The sequence below is a fragment of the Palaemon carinicauda genome, chromosome 6 (assembly GCF_036898095.1).
Source record: "Palaemon carinicauda isolate YSFRI2023 chromosome 6, ASM3689809v2, whole genome shotgun sequence".
Classification (NCBI taxonomy): domain Eukaryota; kingdom Metazoa; phylum Arthropoda; class Malacostraca; order Decapoda; family Palaemonidae; genus Palaemon; species Palaemon carinicauda.
The window spans coordinates 28,657,293-28,678,106 of NC_090730.1; the positions used below are offsets into that span (position 1 = coordinate 28,657,293).

A 20,814-nucleotide genomic window follows, 5' to 3' on the forward strand; every position below is an offset into this window, starting at 1 on the left:
GGTCGGCGAGTGCTGGTTTCATCACCCTCACTAACGCCCGCATCAGAGGACCAAACCAAGTCTGTTGCTCCACAGACACAGAGTCCGAAATCCTCGCTGAAGGGAAAGGGATCGGGCGATCCTTTGGAGTGGACACCACAGTACCTGCCTGAAAAGAAGGGGGGGAAGAATGATGCACTAACCTCTCCGCAGTGTCTTCCTTGTCCTGCAGTACAGTCCTGCGTTTGGATGGGGGCGATCCCGAGCGCTGTCTAGGACACGCGTTCCTGCTGCTACCACTGGCTGCGAAATTCGCCGCGAACGATGGTTACGCGAGGGCGAGTGGTCGCGCAAGCACGCAGGCGAGCGATCGCGCGGGCGCGCAGGGGGATGATCGCGCGGGCGAGCAGGCGAGCGGGCGCGTAGGCAAATGATCGCGCGGGCGAGCAGGCGAGCGGGCGAGCGGGCGAGCAGGCGAGCGGGCGAGCAGGCGAGCGGGCGCGTAGGCAAATGATCGCGCGGGCAAGCAGGCGACCGGGCGCGCAGGCGAGTGGGCGCGAGGGTCTACAGGTGAATGAGCGCGTGGCCAAGTCGGTGAACGAATGCGTTGGCGCGATGGCGAGGGAACACGTTGCCGCGTGGGCGAGGAAGGTCGCTGGCGGCGTAGATCAGCAGGTGATTGGTGGTGAGCTGGCGAACGCTGACGCGCAGGTGAGCGATGGCGCGTTGTCGCATGGTGACGCACTGGCGAGCGATAGCACGCAGGACGCGCAGGTGAATGATCGGGCGATGGCGAGCTAGTAGATGGCGAACCTTGTCCTTTCCGAACCTCCGGTCGACGACGCGTAGGAGAACGCAGGTTGTAAATCACGTGGGGGGTCCAGAGATCGCCGATAAACAGGTGATCGTTGACGCGTAGGAGAACGCTGACAAACAGGCGATACTAGGATCGTCTGTGAACGCTGGCAAGCAGGTGATCGCTGGCGAGCAAGGGGGCGACGCGTGAGATCCTGTGAAGGAACAGGTGGCGCGGCGCGTTCACGAACAGGAACAGGAAGATCGTAGGCGCGTGGGCGAACATGTGCTTTTGAAACACGCGCTGGAGAACGCGGACGATGTTGCGTAGACACAGGATGAGGATCGCGAGAGAGCTCAGGATACTGATGGCGCGCAGGGTGCCCAACAAGGACTGCAGGATGATCAAAGACCACAGGGGAGCGCTGGCGAGCAGGCGGGCGATGATCCTCAAAAGAGCGCTGATGAACGGGAGAGCGCTGACGCTCAGAAGAGCGCTGACGAGCAGGGGAGCGCCTGTGCGCTAACACTGCAGAAGGGCGAGCAGGATTATGCTGGCGCGCTAAGCGCTCTTCAAGAACCACAGGATGTAGGATGTCCTTAGGAGAGCACTGACGAGGAGGGCGAACATCAGGAGAGCGCCGGCGAACAGGTGAGCGCTGACGAGCAGGAGAGCATTGACGAGCAAGAGAGCGCTGACGAGCAGGAGAGCGCTGACAAGCAGGAGAACGCTGACGAGCAGGAGAGCGCTGACGAGCAGGAGAGCGCCTGTGCGCTAACACTGCACGTGAAAGGGAAGAATCCCTTTGCCCCGAAGGAACCGTTGCCCGTCGGGTGACGAGTTCCCCAGGAGGTGAAGTTCTAGCAGGAGTAGGAGAACGGTCTGCAGAGAGGTCCAAAGGAGCAGGAGCTGTAGGCTGAGTACGACGAGGAGAGTCCCCTTCGGAGGAAGAGGATCCAAAAAGGCGCCTCTTAACCCCCTTATAAGGGGAAGGGAGGCCATTGCGACGCAGCGGACCGTGAGCCTTACGGCAAAGGCGGCCACGGGGAAGATCATCAGGACTATCAGTCCTCCGAAGGGGAGTCTCAGTCAAAGCACTTCCCTTAGAGGGAAGCTGAACAGCAGAAGAGCCCGTAGGACTCACTTCCCCCTTCGAAGGATGTACGGAAGGGGGAGGAGAGCCGTCAGCACCATCATCCTCAACTGCAGCTGCAGAGGATTGCCCTGCCACGTCGGAGGCCTCTGCCACCACGACGTCGACGATAGACAAGAGGGTCTACCTCTGCTACCGCCGGCGACTGCTTAACGGCGGCCCCCAACGAGACAAGGTCAATCAGGGCAACCCTGGAGGGCAAGCCCTTAAGCCCCAGGGAAGCCCAAATCTGTAAGAGATCATCATTAGACAATGAATTATCAACAACCTCCCCCGGAGGAGGAGGGGGAACCGCCCCGCTAAGGGAGGCGACGCCCTCTCCCCCCACCCAAGGTCGGGAAACAACTAGGGCCTGCGCTACCACTCGGCCGACTCTCCTTAGGAGCCGGACGAGGGGGAGCTTCGGAGGAGGTTTGGGCGGCGAAAGAAGAGTCACGAGAACCTTCCTCCTTCAAGGCAACCCCCGAAGGAGAACGGTCTCTCTTGCACTTCTTCTTACGCCGGCGACCAAACCTCTCCCACTGGGAGGCAGACCACTCCCTACACTCATTACACATGTTTTCCAGGTCACACCGTCGGCCCCGACATTGAGGGCAAAGGGTGTGAGGATCCGTATCCAAGGCCGACATAAAGGTCCCACAAGGGCGGCCGGCAACACCAGGGCACGTACGCATAGCAAAGATCATATAAGGCAGTCAACTTCAAACACACACACAAGCTGTAGTAAAGAAAAAAGCAGAAAAAAGATTAAAGGCTGTCAACGAGGACGATGGACAGACACGTCTGTTCATCGCCGAGCCAAAAGTGAAGTGAAGCAAGTCACCGGTGTGTGGGGGGGGAGGGGTAGCAAGCTACCCTTCCCCTACCCCCCGCTAACTAGCGCGGGGGTAATTAACCCTCGTTAAAACTATTGGTTCGTCATTTCAACTGCGCTAAAAGGTAAACCCAATGTAAATAGCGTGGTTTGTATTTCGGTTACGGAACAAATGACAAATTCGTAGGTAATTTGTATTTTTCCTAACCTTAGCTGGTATTTAATATGGGTTATTACTTTCAGCCGCGGGGGCATAAAAACAATTAGAATAGCACCAACGTTATCCCTGCGTGTCGTAAGAGGCGACTAAAATGGACGGGACGAGGGGGCTGGGAACCCCCTCTCCTGTATCTACATCCTGTGAGACATCGACAAAGAGATGGAGCTGGGGGGAGAGTGACTGCTCCCCGCACTCTAGTTTTGGGGTGTTTGAATGTGCGTGGATGTAGTACGATAGAGAGTAAAAGATGTGAAATTGGAAGTATGTTTAGAATAGAAGGATGGATGTATTGGCCTTGTGTGAGACGAAGATAAAAGGAAAGGGTGAAGTGATGTTTGGTGAAATGTCTGGTAGAGTGTCTGGGATTGAAAGGGGAAGAGCGAGAGGGTGTGGCTTTATTGCTGAGTGAATGGATGACAGGTATAGTAGTGGAATGGAAGGAGATATCATCTAGGTTAATGTGGGTAAAGGTTAGGTTGGGTAGGGAATGTTGGGCGTTTGTCAGTGCGTATGGGCCAGATAGTGAGAAAAGTGAAGAAGAGCGGAATGAGTTCTGGAATGAATTAAACTAGGTGTGTAGAAGGACTGGGTAGAAGGAATTATGTAGTTGTCATGGGTGACTTAAATGCTAGTGTGCACTGGAGAGGTAGAAGGTGTCATTGGGAAGTATGGCGTACCAGGTGAAAATGAGAGTGGTGAGAGACTAGTAGATATGTGTGTTGAGCAAGAGATGGTGATAAGTAATAGCTTTTTCAAAAAGATAAAAATAAGTATACATGGGTAAGAGTGGCAAATGGAATAATAGAAAGGGCATTAATGGATTATGTGTTGATAACTAAAAGAATGTTTGGAAGATTGAAAGACGTGCACGTGTTTAGGGGTGTGGCTAACGGTATGTCTGATCATTTTTTAGTGGAAGGAAAATTAGTTGTTGCAAAAGAGTTGGGGAATAGAGTAGGTGGATGTAAAAGGGAGCTAGTGAGGGTTGAAGAGCTAATAAAACCGGGGGTAAAAAGTAAATATCAGGAAAGGTTAAACATGACATATGACGAAGTGAAAGTAAGAGAAACTGGCAATTTAGAGAAGAGGAAGTTAGTAAAAGAAAATTTTGTTGGGATTGCAAGTGATGTGTGTGGCAAGAAGGTTGTTGGAGGCAGCATGAGGAAGGGCAGTGAATGGTGGAATGAAGGAGTGAAGGTAAAAGTGGAAGAGAAAAAGAGGGCTTTTGAAGAATGGCTGCAGAGTAATAGTATAGAGAAGTATGAAAAATACAAAGAGAAAAATGTGGAAGTAAAGCGCATGGTACGTGAGGCAAAGAGGGCAGCTGACCTGAGGTGGAGTCAGGGATTGGGTCATTCATATGAAGAGAATAAGAAGTAGTTTAGGAAAGCAGTGAAGAGAGTATGGAAGGCTGGCTCAAGAATTGAAGAGACAGTGAAAGATGGAAATGGAAGGTTGTTAAAAGGAGAGGAGGCAAGGAAAAGATGGGCGGAATATTTTGAAAGTTTACTGAATGTTGAGGATAATAGGGAGGCTGATATAATTGCTGTTGCAGGTGTTGAGGTGCAAGTGATTTGAGATGAGAATGAGAGAGAGATTACAATAGATGAAGTGAGGAGAGCACTAGATGAAACGAGAGTAGGAAAAGCACCTGGTATGGATGGTGTGAGAGCTGAGATGTTGAAGGAAGGGGATGTGACTGTACTTGAATGGTTGGTGAGATTGTTTAATGTGTTTTGTGTTGTCAATGGTACCAGTAGATTCGGTTTGTGCATGTATTGTACCACAATATAAGGGTAAGGGAGATGTGCATGAGTGTTGTAATTCAAGAGGTATTAGTTTGTTAAGCATAGTTGGAAAAGTGTATGGTAGAGTAATGATTAATAGGATCAAGGATAAAACAGAGAATGCAATCTTAGAAGTACAATGGTGGTTTTAGAAGAGGTAGGGGTTGTATGAATCAGATTATTACAGTAAGGCAGATATGCGAGAAATATTTAGCAAAAGGTAAGGAGGTGAATGTTGCGTTTATGGATCTGGAGAAAGCGTATGATAGAGTTGATATGGAAGCAATGTGGAATGTGATGAGGTTATATGGAGTTGGTGGAAGGTTGTTGCAAGCAGTGAAAAGTTTCTACAAAGGTAGTAAAGCATGTGTTAGGATAGGAAATGAAGTGAGTGATTGGTTTCTGGTGAGAGTGGGGCTGAGACAGGGATGTGTGATGTCACCGTGGTTGTTTAACTTGTAAGTTGATAGAGAGTGGTGAGAGAGGTGAATGCTTGAGTGTTTGGACGAGGATTAAAACTGGTAGACGAGAATGACCATGAATGGGAGGTAAATCAGTTGTTGTTTGCGGATGATACTGTACTGGTTGCAGACACAGAAGAGAAGCTTGGCCGATTAGTGACAGAATTTGAAGTGTGTGTGTGAGAGAAGGAAGTTGAGAGTTAATGTGGGTAAGAGTAAGGTTATGAGATGTACGAGAAGGGAAGGTGGTGTAAGGTTGAATGTCATGTTGAATGGAGAGTTACTTGAGGAGGTGGATCAGTTTAAGTACTTGGGGTCTGTTGTTGCAGCAAATGGTGGAGTGGAAGCAGATGTACGTCAGAGAGTGAATGAAGGTTGCAAAGTGTTGGGGGCAGTTAAGGGAGTAGTAAAAAATAGAGGGTTGGGCATGAATGTGAAGAGAGTTCTATATGAGAAAGTGGTTGTACCAACTGTGATGTATGGATCGGAGTTGTGGGGAATGAAAAAGATGGAGAGACAGAAATTGAATGTGTTTGAGATGAAGTGTCTAAGGAGTATGGCTGGTGTATCTCGAGTAGATAGGGTTAGGAACGAAGTGGTGAGAGTGAGAACGGGTGTAAGAAATGAGTTAGCAGCTAGAGTGGATATGAATGTGTTGAGGTGGTTTGGCCATGTTGAGAGAATGGAAAATGGCTGTCTGCTAAAGAAGGTGATGAATGCAAGAGTTGATGGGAGAAGTACAAGAGGAAGGCCAAGGTTTGGGTGGATGGATGGAGTGAAGGAAGCTCTGGGTGATAAGAGGATAGATGTGAGAGGGGCAAGAGAGCGTGCTAGAAATAGGAATGAATGGCGAGCGATTGTGACGCAGTTCCGGTAGGCCCTGCTGCTTCCTCCGATGCCTTAGATGACCGCGGAGGTAGCAGCAGTAGGGGATTCAGCATTATGAAGCTTCATCTGTGGTGGATAATGTGGGAGGGTGGGCTGTGGCACCCTAGCAGTACCAGCTGAACTCGGTTGAGTCCCTTGTTAGGCTGGGAGGAACGTAGAAAGTAGAGGTCCCCTTTTTTGTTTTGTTTCATTTGTTGATGTCGGCTACTCCCCAAAATTGGGGGAAGTGCCTTGGTATATGTATGTATTACTTTCGGCGTAGCTGAAATGACGAGCCACTAGAATTTTTAACAAGGGTTTACTACCCCACCGCTAGTTAGCGGGGGGTAGGGAGGGTAGCCTGCTATCCCCCCCTCCCCCCCACACACACACACACACACCTGAGCTTTGTTCACTTTGCTTAGAAGTAGGACTTCAAGGGGGATAGGGCTGGCGGGCAAGTTTGATTAAATAGCTAAGGTTTGTATACTGTAGTTAGGAAAAATACAAATTACCTACGAATTTGTCATTTTTTCCGTAACTGAAATACAAACCACGCTATTTAATAGGGGTGACTCACCCCTTAGGAAGGGTGATAAGTCCCAGCCAGTACTGGCTTTTGGCTTTGCCCGGGGACTCAGTATCTGAGTGTGTCAGCACTCAACAATAAGGAGTCCCTACACCTCGCTAGAACCTTGCTACGCAAGGGCTGCGGCCTACGTAAGCTGTGTGTGAAGGTCTGAAGTGTGACTCGTCCTAGGAAGTTGACCTGTAGTCCCTTAGAAGGAAACTTTAGTCTAGCACTCGCCCAATACCACCTCGTCAGGGTATGGGGACGTGACAGTATTATCTTAATACTGGGAACACAAGGAAACATGGTTTACCTGCAGTGGTTTGAGGTCAGCTGTGCAGAGAACCCAGGATGCTGCTTTCCCCAAGAGAGGGGAGAATGAACAAAGGGTAAGGGCCAGACAAATCTTTTCATTCATGCAGACTAAGACCAGGTAACAATGCCCTCAACCTTCTGCTACTTGTCCACTAGGGAGCCTGAGGTTTTAAACCAGCTGTTGTGCAGCCACCACAGGGCCGATAGAAAACGTATCGAGCCTCCTGTGGGTCACGTCGTGCAGGTAGTGGGCTGTGAAGTTCGGCTGATGCTTCTACACCCCAGCTTGAAGGACCTGCGTAACTGAGAAATTTCTCTTGAAGGCCAGGGACGTAGCTACGCCCCTGACATCGTGTGCTCTAGGGTGACATGACGGAGGAGGGTCTGGATTCAGGGATAGATGGATCACCCTACAAATCCATGCCGAGATGGTGTTCTTGGTGACCCTCCTCTTAATCCTCCCAGTGCTAACAATGCTTGCACCTGGGGACGGACTGTAGCCGTTCTTCTGAGATATAACCTCAGACTCCTTACTGGGCACAGTAGGAGAAGGTCTGGGACATCTGTTATAGAACGGAGACTCGAATCCGGAAGGAGTCGAACCAAGCGCCCGGCCCCCCCTGATTTGAGTCTTAGCACCAAACCTAGGGACGAGTTTAAACGTTACCTTCCCTCCATACCCTTGCATGGGCGATGTCATATGAGACCATGAAGTTCACTGACTCGCTTGGCCGAAGCCAAAGCTAATAAGAACACCGTCTCCCAAGTTAGGTGGCGAACTGAAGCTTGGCGTAATGGTTCATAGTGAGGTCTCTTAAGAGACCTGAGAACCGGAACCACGTTCCATGGAGGAGGTCTCACATCCGACTGAGGGCAGGTAAGTTCATAAGCTCGTATGAGTAGGAAAGTTCCAGTGAGGAAGAAAAGGTCATTCCTTTGAGCCTAAGGCTAGACTTAAGGCCGAGCGATAGCCTTTCACCGCCGAGACAGAAAGGCGCCTTTTCTTCCCGCAAATACACGAGGAACTCCGCTATTGCTGGAATAGTGGCATCTAGTGGAGAGATACCCCTTCCAAGATACCAACCACCGAAGACTTTCCACTTTGCCTGGTAGACAGATGCGGATGATTTTAGCAGATGTCTAGACATCCTAATCGCAACTTGTTGCAAAAAATCCTCTCTCAGCGAGGAGATGCTGGATAGTCACCAGGCGCGAAGTCGTAGCGAAGCTACGGCTTTGTGGAAGATGCTGGCCTGTGGTTGTCGGAGTAGATCGTGTCGTGGAAGGAATTCTCTCGGAAGTTCCGTTAGGAATTGCAGAAGGTCCGGAAACCATTCCGCGTGATGCCATAGCGGAGCTATGAGGGTCATTGAAAAATTGACCGATATTCTGGTCTTGTTGAGTACCATCCTCATCAGATAGAACGGGGGAAAGGGGTACACGTTGATGTTGTTCCCCCGTTGTTGGGAGACACCTTGCCAGAGTGCCTTGGGATCCGGGACTAGGGGGAAGTACGGTGGAATCATGAAGATCAGCGCTGTCACGAACAGATCCCCAGTCGGGGAACCCCACAAAGTCAGGACATTGTTGGCTGGCTACTAGATGACACAAAGACCACTCGATACTCACTATCTGAGACGCTCTGCTGAGATTGTCGGCGAGCACATTCCTCTTGTCTGGAATGAAACGCGCCGATAGTAGAATCGAGCGGACTCCGGTCCATCTCAGTATCTCTACTGCAAGATGGGATAGCTGCTTCGAAAAGGTACCTCCTTGCTTGTTGATGTAATCCAATACTGTGGTGTTGTCGCTCATTACCACCACAGAGTGACCTGCCAGGTATTGTTGGAACTGTTGAAGGGCCAACAAACTGGCCTTCATCTCTAGATGATTTATATGGAGGAACTTTTCTGATTCTGACAACAGGCCTGAGGTCCTGTGGTACAGAACGTGGGCGCCCGCCCCCCCCCCCCCCCCTTTCTTTGAGGCATCCGAAAACAGTATTAAATCCGGGGGAAGGACGAGAAGATCCACTCCTCTTCATAGGTTCTCGTCTGTCACCCACCACTGGAGGTCAGTCCATTCCGCAGGACCCATAGGGATCATGACGTCCGGGGAATCGCAACCTTAATTCCACCAGGACTTGAGCCGCCACTGGAGAGATCTCCTCGTGAGGTGATCGTTGTGAACTAGACGAGCCAAGGATGAAAGGTGACCGAGGAGACGTAACCACGATTGGGTTGGAAGCTCTTCTCGACTGATGAAAGGGCTTGCGACCCTTCTCAGCTTTGCTATCCTGTTGTCTGATAGGAAGGCTTTGTGGAGATTGGTGTCTATAATCATGCCTAGCTAAACCAGTCTTTGAGTGGGAAGCAGAGAGGACTTCTCGAGATTTACCATGATCTCCGGATCTTGGCAAAGTCCTAGAAGTTTCTCTCGGAGTCGAAGAAGAGATGGCTCCGAGTCTGCTAGGATCAGCCAGTCATCCAGTTAACGGAGGAGACGGATGCCGATCCTGTGTGCCCACGATGATATTAGGGTGAACACTTCTGGTAAAACCTTGTGATGCTGTGGAGAGACCGAAACACAGCACCTTGAACTGTACCCCTTGTGGTCTAGGCTGAATCCTAAGTACGTACTTCCTTGAAGACGGATTGACTGGGATCTGGAAGTATCTGTCCTTCAGATCCAGTATACACATGAAGTCTTGCGGCTTTACTGCAAGACTGACCATGTTTGCGGTCTCCATGCTGAACGGAGTTTGCTTTAATCTGGACCTCTGCCCTAAAGGCCCGCCCCCTTGCTGATCCCATGGCAAAGGAGCTAAATGACACCGGATTCGTCCTCAGGGGAGGTAGAGATGTTGTGAACGGGATGCGATATCCCTAACTGATTACGGAAATCGTTCAGGGATCGGCCCCCAGTTACTGCCACCTGTCTGCGCAGCCTTGTAGGCATCCTCCCACTGCGGACATGCAGGGGGACTGCCAATCCTAGCGTTTGCGACCTCAGCTGCTCCCTCTAGGATTCCTCCCTTTCCTGGAGGACTTCTTGCTTTTCTTGTCCTTGACCGGAAAGGGCTTACACACCACTGTCTTCGCTGCCGTTGTCTTAGTGGGACGTGGCTGCTGGGGTGCTGGAGGTTTATAGGGCTTGAATGTCAAAGCCCAATGTAGGAGGGAGTCTTGATGACTTCCTTCACCTCTCAGCAGCCTGCTCCACGTCCTTACGCTCAAACCGATTCGTTTCCATACGGAAGAATGTCTGAGCCTGTAGATTCCGGTGCTAGGGTCCTCCCAGTATAGTCTTGGAGTCCTTGACTCCCTCCTGGGAGGGATGCAGGACTCCACCAACGACGGAGGCAGGCTCTTCTCTACACTTATTCGAGAAGACTTTACCGCGCAAGGTGGGGTTTCCCTCAATGGTGTGATGGGGAGACTTCTCACCTCACGTGACTCTCCTGAGGACGGGAAAACTTCGTCCGAAGGGGAGGGAGAAAAGTCTGAGGGGGGGAGGGTGCCTGCCTTGAAGACTTACGAGGAGACAGCTTCGTCCTCGGAGAAGTTACCGCGTCCGAAACTCCTCTTTCCCTCTTCAGGGGAGTAGATGCCACCAAGGATTTGTGGCCCAACTCAGAGAGAACAGGCTTGAAAGCCTGTGCTACCACTCTAATTAGAGCCCCAAACCAGGGCTGCCGACTGACGGCTGCGCTGTCAGACACTCCCTCTGGAGGAGTCGCCTGTAAGAAGAAGGAAGATAAGGAAGAAATGTCCCTGGACCTATCTGGAACCTTCCCCCCTACCGACAAGCGCGCTGTTCTGTGCTTGCGGGGGGGGGGGGGGGGGGGAATGCGGTGATGGCACCCTTACCGCGTATTGTCCGGCATTCTCGCGATTGGGATGGTATCGGCGATTGCGCTGCGGAGCGCGCTGGCGCTCGCGCGATGGGGAATACCCAGGGCTCGCATGCGGGAGACTGCTGGAGCACTTCATAGTGTGTGCAGGAATCAGATTGACATGCAGGATCAGAATGAAGAGCCCGTGCAGGCCAGAATGTTGGCGCGCGGGCGAGACTTCATAGTGTGTGCAGGAATCAGATTGACGTGCAAGATCAGAATGAAGAGCCCGTCGGGCCAGAATGTTGGCGTGTGGGCAAGAGTTCATAGTGTGCAGGAATCAGATTGACATGCAGGATCAGAATGAAGAGCCCGTGCGGTCAAGAATGTTGGCGCGCGCCGCTATCGGAGCGCGCGCGTACGAGTTTGTTGGCGCGCGCGGAAGACCATCGGTGCATGCGGAAGACCATCGGCGCGCGCGCGGGAGACCATCGGTACCCGCGCGGACAAGATCGACGGCGCTTGCGCGGACAAGATCGTCGGCGCTTGCGCGCGTAAGAAAATCGTCGGCACTTGTGTGGATCGTCGGCACTTACGCGCGTAAGAAGATCGGCGGCGCTTGTGTGGATCGTCGGCGCTTGCGCACGTGAGAAGATCGGCTAGAGCGCGCGCGCGTTACGCGCTAGGTTAAAAGATCAGCTGGTAGGATGATCAGGAACTGGGATGTGTCCTTAAAAAAGGGCGGGCATCCCCCGATGAGGACCGTAAGCAGGTCACTTTAGAGTAAAGGACTGAAGTCCTTCGTTGCAGCGCAAGGTTGCGCTGGTAGATCGGTAGGTCAGCTGACAGGACGACCAGGAACCGGGATGAGCCCTTTGGAAGGGCCAGTATCCACCGATGGGACCGTAAAGGTCTGTGCTAGAGTTCAGGACCGAAGTCCAAAGGACCACGTTGCAGCACAAGGTAGAGGTCACTGGAAGTTCTGCTTGATCCTCAGAGGCGGAGTCTCTATGAGGGACCTCTCCCGCGAACGAGAGAGGTGCCCTTCGAAGAAGAGACTTGAAGACACACGTGGTAAATCCCCTTGGGGCCGTTGGATCAGCAAGCTGATTTTATCAGGAATGATCCTTCGAAGAGGAGTCTCTATGAGTGGCCTCTCTCGCGAACGAGAGAGGCGACACTTCGTAGAAGGGACCTGAAGACGCGCGTGGTGACGCCCGGTAGGACCGTTGGATCAGCAAGCTGACCTATCATGAACGATCCTCCGCAGAGGAGTCTCTATGAGTGGCCTCTCTCGCGAATGAGAGAGGTGACACTTCATAGAAGAGACCTGAAGACACTCGTGGTGACGCCCCTTAGGGCCGTTGGATCAGCAAGCTGACCTTATCAGGAACGATCCTCCGAAGAGGAGTCTCTATGAGTGGCATCTCTCGTGAACGAGAGAGGTGAACACTTCGTAGAAGAGACTTGCCAAGACTGTGCTCCACCCCTGAAGGAAGAGAAACTCAGCAAGGGGGGAGAAAAGTCTGGCCAAAGGGCAGCAACAGTAGTTGAAGGCGATGAATTTATCAAGGTATGAGAAGTTCTCCCTCTGAAGGGAGAAAACCTTCCTCGGAGGGGAAGTTGTCCAACCCCTGGAGGCGAACCTCCTTTAGCGTTCTAAGGTGATCTGAAGTGCTGGCACGTTGTCACGGGAGTACTTCTAAGAGAAGGGATAACGCCCATGACGACGTCCTCTGAGGGACGGCAGCGACAGCAGACTCCCCAGTCATGAGCAGGACAGTTCGGCACAGACAGCAGACTCTGCTTCGTTGGCACTCTTTGATCGAACGAAGAATAACTGCATAGTTAACTGGGAAAATAAAATTAAATAATTACTTTAACAAAAATTCCCCAGGGAGGAACTCCGAAGAGAAACCCCGAGGGAAAAACATAAAATAAGAATCAAGTATGCGCCCTCCTTCCCCAGATGACATCCACGGGAGAAGGGGGACGGAGTAGCTGTAATAAAAACAGAATTATAACAGAATTATAATTATCTAAATCATCTAAGAATATACACTAAAAGTGAGAACCACTGACCCCACGAAGGGAAGTGTTCCCCACGGAGAAGCTGAAAAGTTAAAACACAATTAGATTTCACTAAAAATAATTGAGACAAACAACGGAAATAGCAACCTAACCCGCAATGGGAAAGGAGCTATCGTAATAGTACGTAGTTGTAGTAAGGGGTGAACGACCTCGAGTAGAGAGAGACCGTAGTCAATCTAAAAAAAGGCCACATTCCCTTCGCTGAGAATCCAAGTTTCCCGTAGGAAAAAGAGGCAAAGCGAAGATAATAGATGAATGAAGAGAGTCCAAATGATGACGGTTCCCCTGCGGCGGCCGAGTTAACGGAAATAAGCCGACGGGTAGACCGATGGACCAGAGGGAGAGGTCGTTCCCCACGAAGTGGAACTGTGGTGGCCTTGCACTACGCAAGTGTCGTCGTACATCACACACACAGCACAAACACTGAAAAGAAAACTTACTACATTTCTATACACAAATACATACATAAACATAAAGAATGTTTATATATATATTACAAGTATAAGAAAAGTAAGTAAAAAAGACAAAAGCATTAATATGGCTGTCAAAGAGGCGAGGGTGAGAGCGGACGCATCTGACTACCACCCGAGCCGAGAGCAAAGTGAACTCAGCACAGGTGAGTGTGTGTGTGTGGGGGGGGGGGGGGGGGTGGTTAGCAGCCTACCCTCCCTACTCCCCGCTAACTAGCGGTGGGGTAGTAACCCCTCGTTAAAATTCTAATGGCTCGTCATTTCAGCTACGCCGAAAGTAATAACCCATATTAAATAGAGTGGTTTGTATTTCAGTTACGGAACAAAATACAATTGTGTTGGGTAAAATGTGTTACAGTATTAGTTTTAAAAAAAATGTATGTATGTACTCTGGCATATTGTTAATGTGAAATTGATGCATTTAGGTTACATATGCTTATGCACACGAATGATGCCAAAGAGTGTCATCTAACCCTCAGAAGGTTAATGTAAAATGTCTAGTTCAAATTAAAAGCCACAGGTAATACATACTAAAATGATATTTTCAATTTAAAATAAATTTTTGAATATATTTACCCGGTGGATATATAAATAGCTAATATATATACAGCTAACGTCTCTAACGTTCCGACAGATTCAAAACTCGCGAGCGATCACCGTGATAGTTGCTGGGTGTACACTAGCGCCACCACTCGGCAGGATACTAAACATATTCCGATACCATCCAGTTCTTCTCAGCCCGTAGGGTCTCTAGAGGGGCGGAAGGGAGGGACTATAATTATATATATCCACCAGGTAAGTATATTCAAAAATTTATTTTAAATTGAAAATATCATTTTTAAATATTTAACTTAGCCGGTGAATATATATATAGCTGGTTCACACACATGGTGGAGGGTAGAGACCAGTATTAAACATTGTAGGAATATAAGCTCAAGAGTTTTGACAAATAAAAACAATTTCAAGTATTAGTACCTGATAAGGAAGCTGACTTTTATGATACTCTGCCTCATTAGTCCGCTATCCTTACGAAGCCCAGCGATCCACTCACAGGGCTGAAAGACCTCTAGGTGCTGTTATATATGGGGTGAACACCCCTATAACAGGACCTCAACAATACCCTTTACCTGGGCGCTCTCAAGAAACAAGTTTGACCACCCGCCAAATCAAAAGATTGCGGAAGACTATCTCAGTCTCCACATACAACCCAAAAATTAAAAGTTTCCAGAGAAGACAAAAGGATTAAGGGAATGTAGTGGTAGGACCTTCACCCACTACTGCACTCGCTGCTACGAATGGTCCCAACGTGTAGCAGTCCTCATAAAGAGTCTGGACATTCTTTAAATAATGTGAAGCGAACACAGGTTTACTCCTCCTAAAGGTTGCATCCATAACACTTCTAAGGGATCTATTTTGTTAAAAAGCCACTGACGTTGCCACTGCTCTGACTTCATCAGTTTTAACTTTAAGTATCCCAGGTCATTCTCACTCAAGTGAGTGTGGGCTTCTCTAATTAAAAGTCTAACAAAAAATGACAAGGCATTTTTCGACATTGGTAAGGAGGGGTTTTTTACCAAACACCATAAAGCCTCTGAATTACCTCGTAACGTTTTGGTTCCATTCAAATAAAATTTTAGAGCCCTTACAGGGCACAAGACTCTTTCAATTTCATTCCCAACAACATCCGATAGGTTGGGAATCTCAAATGATTTAGGCCATGGATGAGATGGTCGCTCATTTTTGGCCAAGAAACCAAGCTGTAAAGAGCATACTGCTTTATTGGAGCAGAAGCCGATATTTTTGATGAAGGCATGCTGAGTTTAGAGGCTCAAAACCTTCAGACAAAAAAAAACTTAAGGACCACATCCAAATTCCAAGCTGGCGTAGAAATTTGCCGTTCCTTGGAAGTCTCGACAGACTTGAGAAGGTCTTGAAGATCCTTATTGTTAGACAAATTCATGTTTGTGTGTCTAAACACTGCAGCTAACATGCTTCTGTAGCCTTTAATAGTCGAGGCAGAAAGGATGGGGTTATTTCTGAGATGAAGCAGGAAGTCCGCAATCTGTGCTACAGTGGTATTGGATGAGGAAACAAAGGAGGACTTGCACCAGTCTCTAAATACCTCCCATTTAGATTGGTAGATCCTGGTGGTAGAAGATCTCCTAGCCCTTGCAATCGCTCTAGCTGCCTCCTACGAAACCCCTCGAGCTCTAGAGTCTTTCGATAGTCTGAAGGCAGTAATCTTTTTATGTGAGGCTGACGAAGGAGATCCATTCGCAATGGTAAGCTTCTAGGAACGTCCACCAGCCATTGATGTACCTCTGTGAACCATTCCCTTGAGGGCCAGAGGGGAGCAACCAACGTCAACCTGGTCCCTTCGTGAGAGGCGAACTTCTGAAGAACCTTGTGAAGGATATTGAATGGAGTGAAAAACGCATATACCTCTAGGTGAGACTATCCCAGAAAGAACGCATCAACGAGGACTGCCTCTGGATCTGGAACTGGAGAGCAGTAAGAAGGAAGCCTCTTCGTTATTGAGGTTGCGAACAGTTCTATGGACGGACGTTCCCATATCCGCCATAGTTTCTCGTACACCTCCTGATGAAGAGTCCATTAAGTGGGAATGACTTGGCTTCTCCTGCTTAGGCAGATTGCCAACACGGTCCTTACTCCCTGAATAAAACTTTGTAAGTAAGGTGATGTTTCTTTCCTTCGTTCAAACTAGGAGATCCTTGCACCAGAAAGGGGACTGTGAGAGGGTCCAGCCTTGCTTAGCGATGCAGTCTAACGCTGTGGTGTTGTTTGCGTTCACCTGCACCACTTTGTTTCATATCAGTCTTCGAAACTTTGCAGGGCCAAAAGAACTGCTAGAATCTCCTTATGGTTGATATGAAACTTTACGCGGTCTTTGGTCTAAAGGCCCGAGCACTCTAGAGAGTCTAGTGTTGCTCCCCACCCCGCGTCCAAAGCGTCTGAGAACAACACATAGTGTGTTCTTGTGGGCAAAAGAGAGACCTTCCTGAAGTCTGAGATTGACATGCCACCATTTCAGGCAAGTCATAATCTTTTCCCTGTCCCAATGGTGGTTGGGGTGAAAATGGAGAGGGCGAAGATTGAGTCTTCCTAGGGAGACAAATTGTTTCAGAGACGAGAGTGTTCCCAGTGGACTCATCCACATCCTTACAGAGCAACTGCTCCTTTTTGATAAAGATGCATCTTTAAGAAAGCTTTCTCAAGTGTTGATGGTGAAGGAAAAGCCCGAAAAACTAGACTCCGTATCTCCATCCTCAAATAGAGAATAGTTTGAGATGAGGTCACTTGAGACTTCTCCTAGTTACTAGGAGACCTAAGTCCTCCGCTAGGGTCAAGTTCCATCTGAGGTCCTTCAGACAGTGAATGAAGTATGACGCCCTGAGTAGCCAGTCGTCTAAGTAAAAGGAGGCTCTGACACCTGTCGAGTGCAGGAAGCTTGCCACGTTCCGCATGAGCATCGTGAACACAAGAGGAGCAGAGCTGAGACCGAAGCAAAGAACTCTAAATTGGAACACTTCCTTCCCATACACAATCCTTAGATATAGTTGGAAGGTCGGATGGATAGGGATATGGAAGAAAGCGTCCTGGAATCGAGTGAGGACATCCAATCGCTTTCCATTACTGCTGCAAGCACAGACTTGGAACCTTCCAAAGAGAACTTTGTTTTCAGAATAAACACATTGAGCGCGCTCACGTCCAGCACTGGTCTCCAACCTCCTGAGTTCTTTGGAACTAGGAAGAGGAGGTTGTAAAAGCTTAGAGACTGAAGGTTTAGAAAACTTCACCACAATTCCCTTCTCTAACAAGAGAGACACTTGTAGGTGCAAAGCTTGTCTCCTTGCTTCCTCTCGTTATCGGGAGAGAGAGATCTATCGGCTTTAGGACGAGAGGAGGTTTCATTACAAAAGGTACAATGTACCCTTCCTTCAATAAGAGGGCAGTCCATTGGTCTGCTTCTGTTCCTTCCTAAGCCTGCCAGAAGATCTTCAAACCGGTTGGAAGGAAGGCAAAGATTGACTTAGTAAGACTTCTTATAGTCTTCAACCATTCTCTTAGCAAATGTAAAAAATCTCTTAGAATACCAAGAAAGCATGAATTAGTAAAAGAAGGAGCTGAGGCAGCCAACCCTAAATGAATTCTGAAGGACGCGAGCGTGCAGCAGCAGGAACAAAAAGCGAAGGAAAATACTTCCTTAAAAACAGTCATGATCTTATTAAGATATAAAGACTGTTAGGCAGACAAATGTTCCTCTACTACAGACAAGATACCCAAAGGTACAGCTGGAAAGGAAAAATATCCTCTTCCTCCAGAGAATAAACTTCATCCGGAAGTCTAAGTCTCTAATTGGTGGAGAGCCATTAAGAAGTCGCGATGGAAAAGCTTGACAACTATCATCAACCTGTCGATGAAGAACAGGTAGAGGTTGAAGGACGACGTCACGTCAGGACTGTATCGACTGACATCAACGTCACGTCGTGACTGCGGTGTCTTAAGTTCGACGTCACGTAGAGACTGCATCGACTTTGTGACTGCAGTGACTGTGACTGCAGAGACTGCAGGTCGAAGTCACTTATTGACTGCAGTGATTGAACTCCGTCACGTCAGACTGCAGTGACTGCAGTGTCTGACGTCCAACGTCACATCGTGACTGCAGTGTCTGACGTCCAATGTCACGTCGAGACTGCCGTGACTGCAGCTCGACGTCCCGTCGTGACGTATTGACTGCAGCTCGACGCTACTGCTGGACTGTAAAGCCTGACGCTCGACTATGACTGCATCAACGTCGATAGTTTCGACTGCATGTTCTGTAGTATATCAAAATTAGGATCGTGCACACGAGGATCAGAACGTGACTAGGCAACGTTTGATCCAAAATGTCAGTAAGGATAACGGGAGCAGCACTCACATTACGACTGGAATCTCCAAACGAAATTAAAGAACCGAGATCCTGTACCAGAGTCTCCGGGGCAACAAAACCAGACGTTATAAAGGAACGTTTCGCAGGTGAGCCTTTCTCCGTTGAAAGTAGACGTTCTGGACTGCTCCAATGATTGCAGCCAGGACATACATTTTGTTCTGAAGGAACCAATTTCCTCTTGAGATGTCATGAAACCTGACGCCAGGATTTTAAAATGACGTTAATGTCTTCGGAGGATGAGGAGAACTTAGTCTCACCTCTCTCTAACTAAGGGCAAACGTTACGAGAAACATCAACCGCAACTCGTGAGGGAATGTCTGTACGTTGTATAAAACCTATTGTTCCCTTTGGTCTCTTTGACATTCCTTCTCCCAGGGGCTGGGGAGCTTGAAAGAGGTCTAGGACTGGGTGAACGACAAGTACATACAGACGAACCCTCCGCAACACTGAATACATTTTTCGCACTTTTTTCACGGACACTCGCACATTTTAATAACTTTACATTAGACATGAATAAAGCTGATTTCTATCTGTAGCAAGCAATTCTCCTTTAAATCAAAAGGTTAGAATTGCGAAACATGTCGTATAACGTAAGCTCATTAGTACATATTGTATCACACATGCAAAAATTAATAAACATACATATATATATATATATATATATATATATATATATATATATATATATATATATATATATATATATATATATATATATATATATATATATATATATATATATATATATATATAAGAAAAGTGAAATATATAAAGTTAAAAATGAACAGTGACTTGGGAGGAGACTAAAAAACTAGATTGCTAAGGACTACGTTTTCTCCCTTTCTCTCACCGTACAGTGACTTGGGATGAGAACAAAAACTAGAACGCGAAGGACTACGTTTTATCTCTCTCTCTCTCTCCCCTTACAGAGACTTGGGACGAGAGTAAATATCTGCATCGAGAAGAACAACGATTCTCAGTCCAAAACTCCCTGTATAGAGACTTGGGACGAGAATAAAGATTTGGATCGTTCTCTCTCTCTCTAACTCTCTCTCTCTCTTGTCACGAGAGAATTGGCTCACTCACTCTTCGTCAATAAAAAGTTATTTGACTAAGAAAAATACTAAAAGGACTAAGAAATTGCAAAATAACATGTTCCTTTTAATTAGCATTCAAAAAACTTCAGTTTGTAAGAAGAATGAACTAAACGTCAAAATCGATTAACACTCTCTGCAAATTGAAATCGTGATTCTCTTTCTCTATCCTAACGATAGAGTGCAAACTGTGTAGCATAAATAAACTTAACGCTAGTTCATCTTTGACAACAGAATGAAGACTATTCAAAGAATAAATTTTAAAAGACAAAAAAATCACTTAAAATATTTTCTAAAAATATTCATCCCTTCGATCTATAAAACTTATCTCGGTATTAAGTACAATTGGAGAGAGAATCGAAGAGGCCTAATAAAGGCGGGTGAGATAAAAAATATAGAGGTCAATCTATAAAAATCAACAAGAATTTATAAATAATAAAATAAATACTAAAAACTAAAAGCCTTTCACAAACTTCCCATATACTAGGGGAAGGGTCGGCCATATTCTCTCTCTCTACCGTGGAAAATCCAGAGATCAAAAAAAAAGATAAGGGTAAAATTTTTCACTCCTTTCAAAAAAAGTTTCTCTTGAAGATCTTATTGTTTGAGAATAACTAACACGGCGAAAGCCCAAACCAAAAGAAGTACTTCACCAATAGTTGAAAAACTTGAGGTTTAGTCACGAGAAAGAAATCAACGTTTATCGTAAGAACGACAGAGAAGAACTGAATGGTATCAGAATATGTTTAGTATCCTGCCGAGTGGTGGCGCTAGAGTACACCCAGCAACTATCACGGTGATCGCTCGCGAGTTTTGAATCTGACGGAACGTTAGAGACCTTAGCTATACATATTCACCGGCTAAGTTAAATATTTAAAACAAAGAATTACTAACTTGAAAATTCCTGCTCCACGGAAAAAGATCTGGTTCAACGTATAAGACTTCCCTTCACCAGTGTTACCAAAAATAGAGACAACTTTTACATGAAGATTGGACTGTCTTGGAACCCCCATTTTCTTCATTAAGTCATTGGCATCTTTCACCTGAAATGGTTAAAAAGAAGAATCATGTAAATTTTGTTAAGATGTAAAATGGAGTTTTTATGATAAAACAAAGTTTTATGAATACTTACCTGGCAGTTTTATATATATATAGCTGATATCTCTAAATCGGCAGAATTTTTCAAAACGAGGCAACCGCCTTGTGGTGGTTGGGAGGTAGGTGGTCACACTCGTCACAGGGTGGTACAAGAAACCATTCCCATGTCCAAGACTTCAGTTCATCTATGCCCGACCTGTCTCCTGAGGGGAGGTGGGTGGGCCTTCGAATATATATATAACTGCCAGGTAAGTATTCATAAAACTTTGTTTTATCATAAAAACTCCATTTTTATGAATAGTACTTACCTGG

At 47.6% G+C, this 20,814-nt stretch overlaps 1 protein-coding gene across 2 annotated transcripts in view; it reads right to left on the bottom strand.

Moving 5' to 3' along the window:
- LOC137642536 (zinc finger FYVE domain-containing protein 1-like) overlaps positions 1 to 20,814 on the bottom strand; it is a 164,360-nt gene that overhangs the window by 103,046 nt on the left and 40,500 nt on the right. For both annotated transcript variants that reach the window (XM_068375172.1, XM_068375171.1), the window contains exon 5: positions 20,299 to 20,447. In XM_068375172.1, the coding sequence (XP_068231273.1) occupies positions 20,299 to 20,447 (149 nt within the window). The remainder of the gene's footprint in view (positions 1 to 20,298; positions 20,448 to 20,814) is intronic.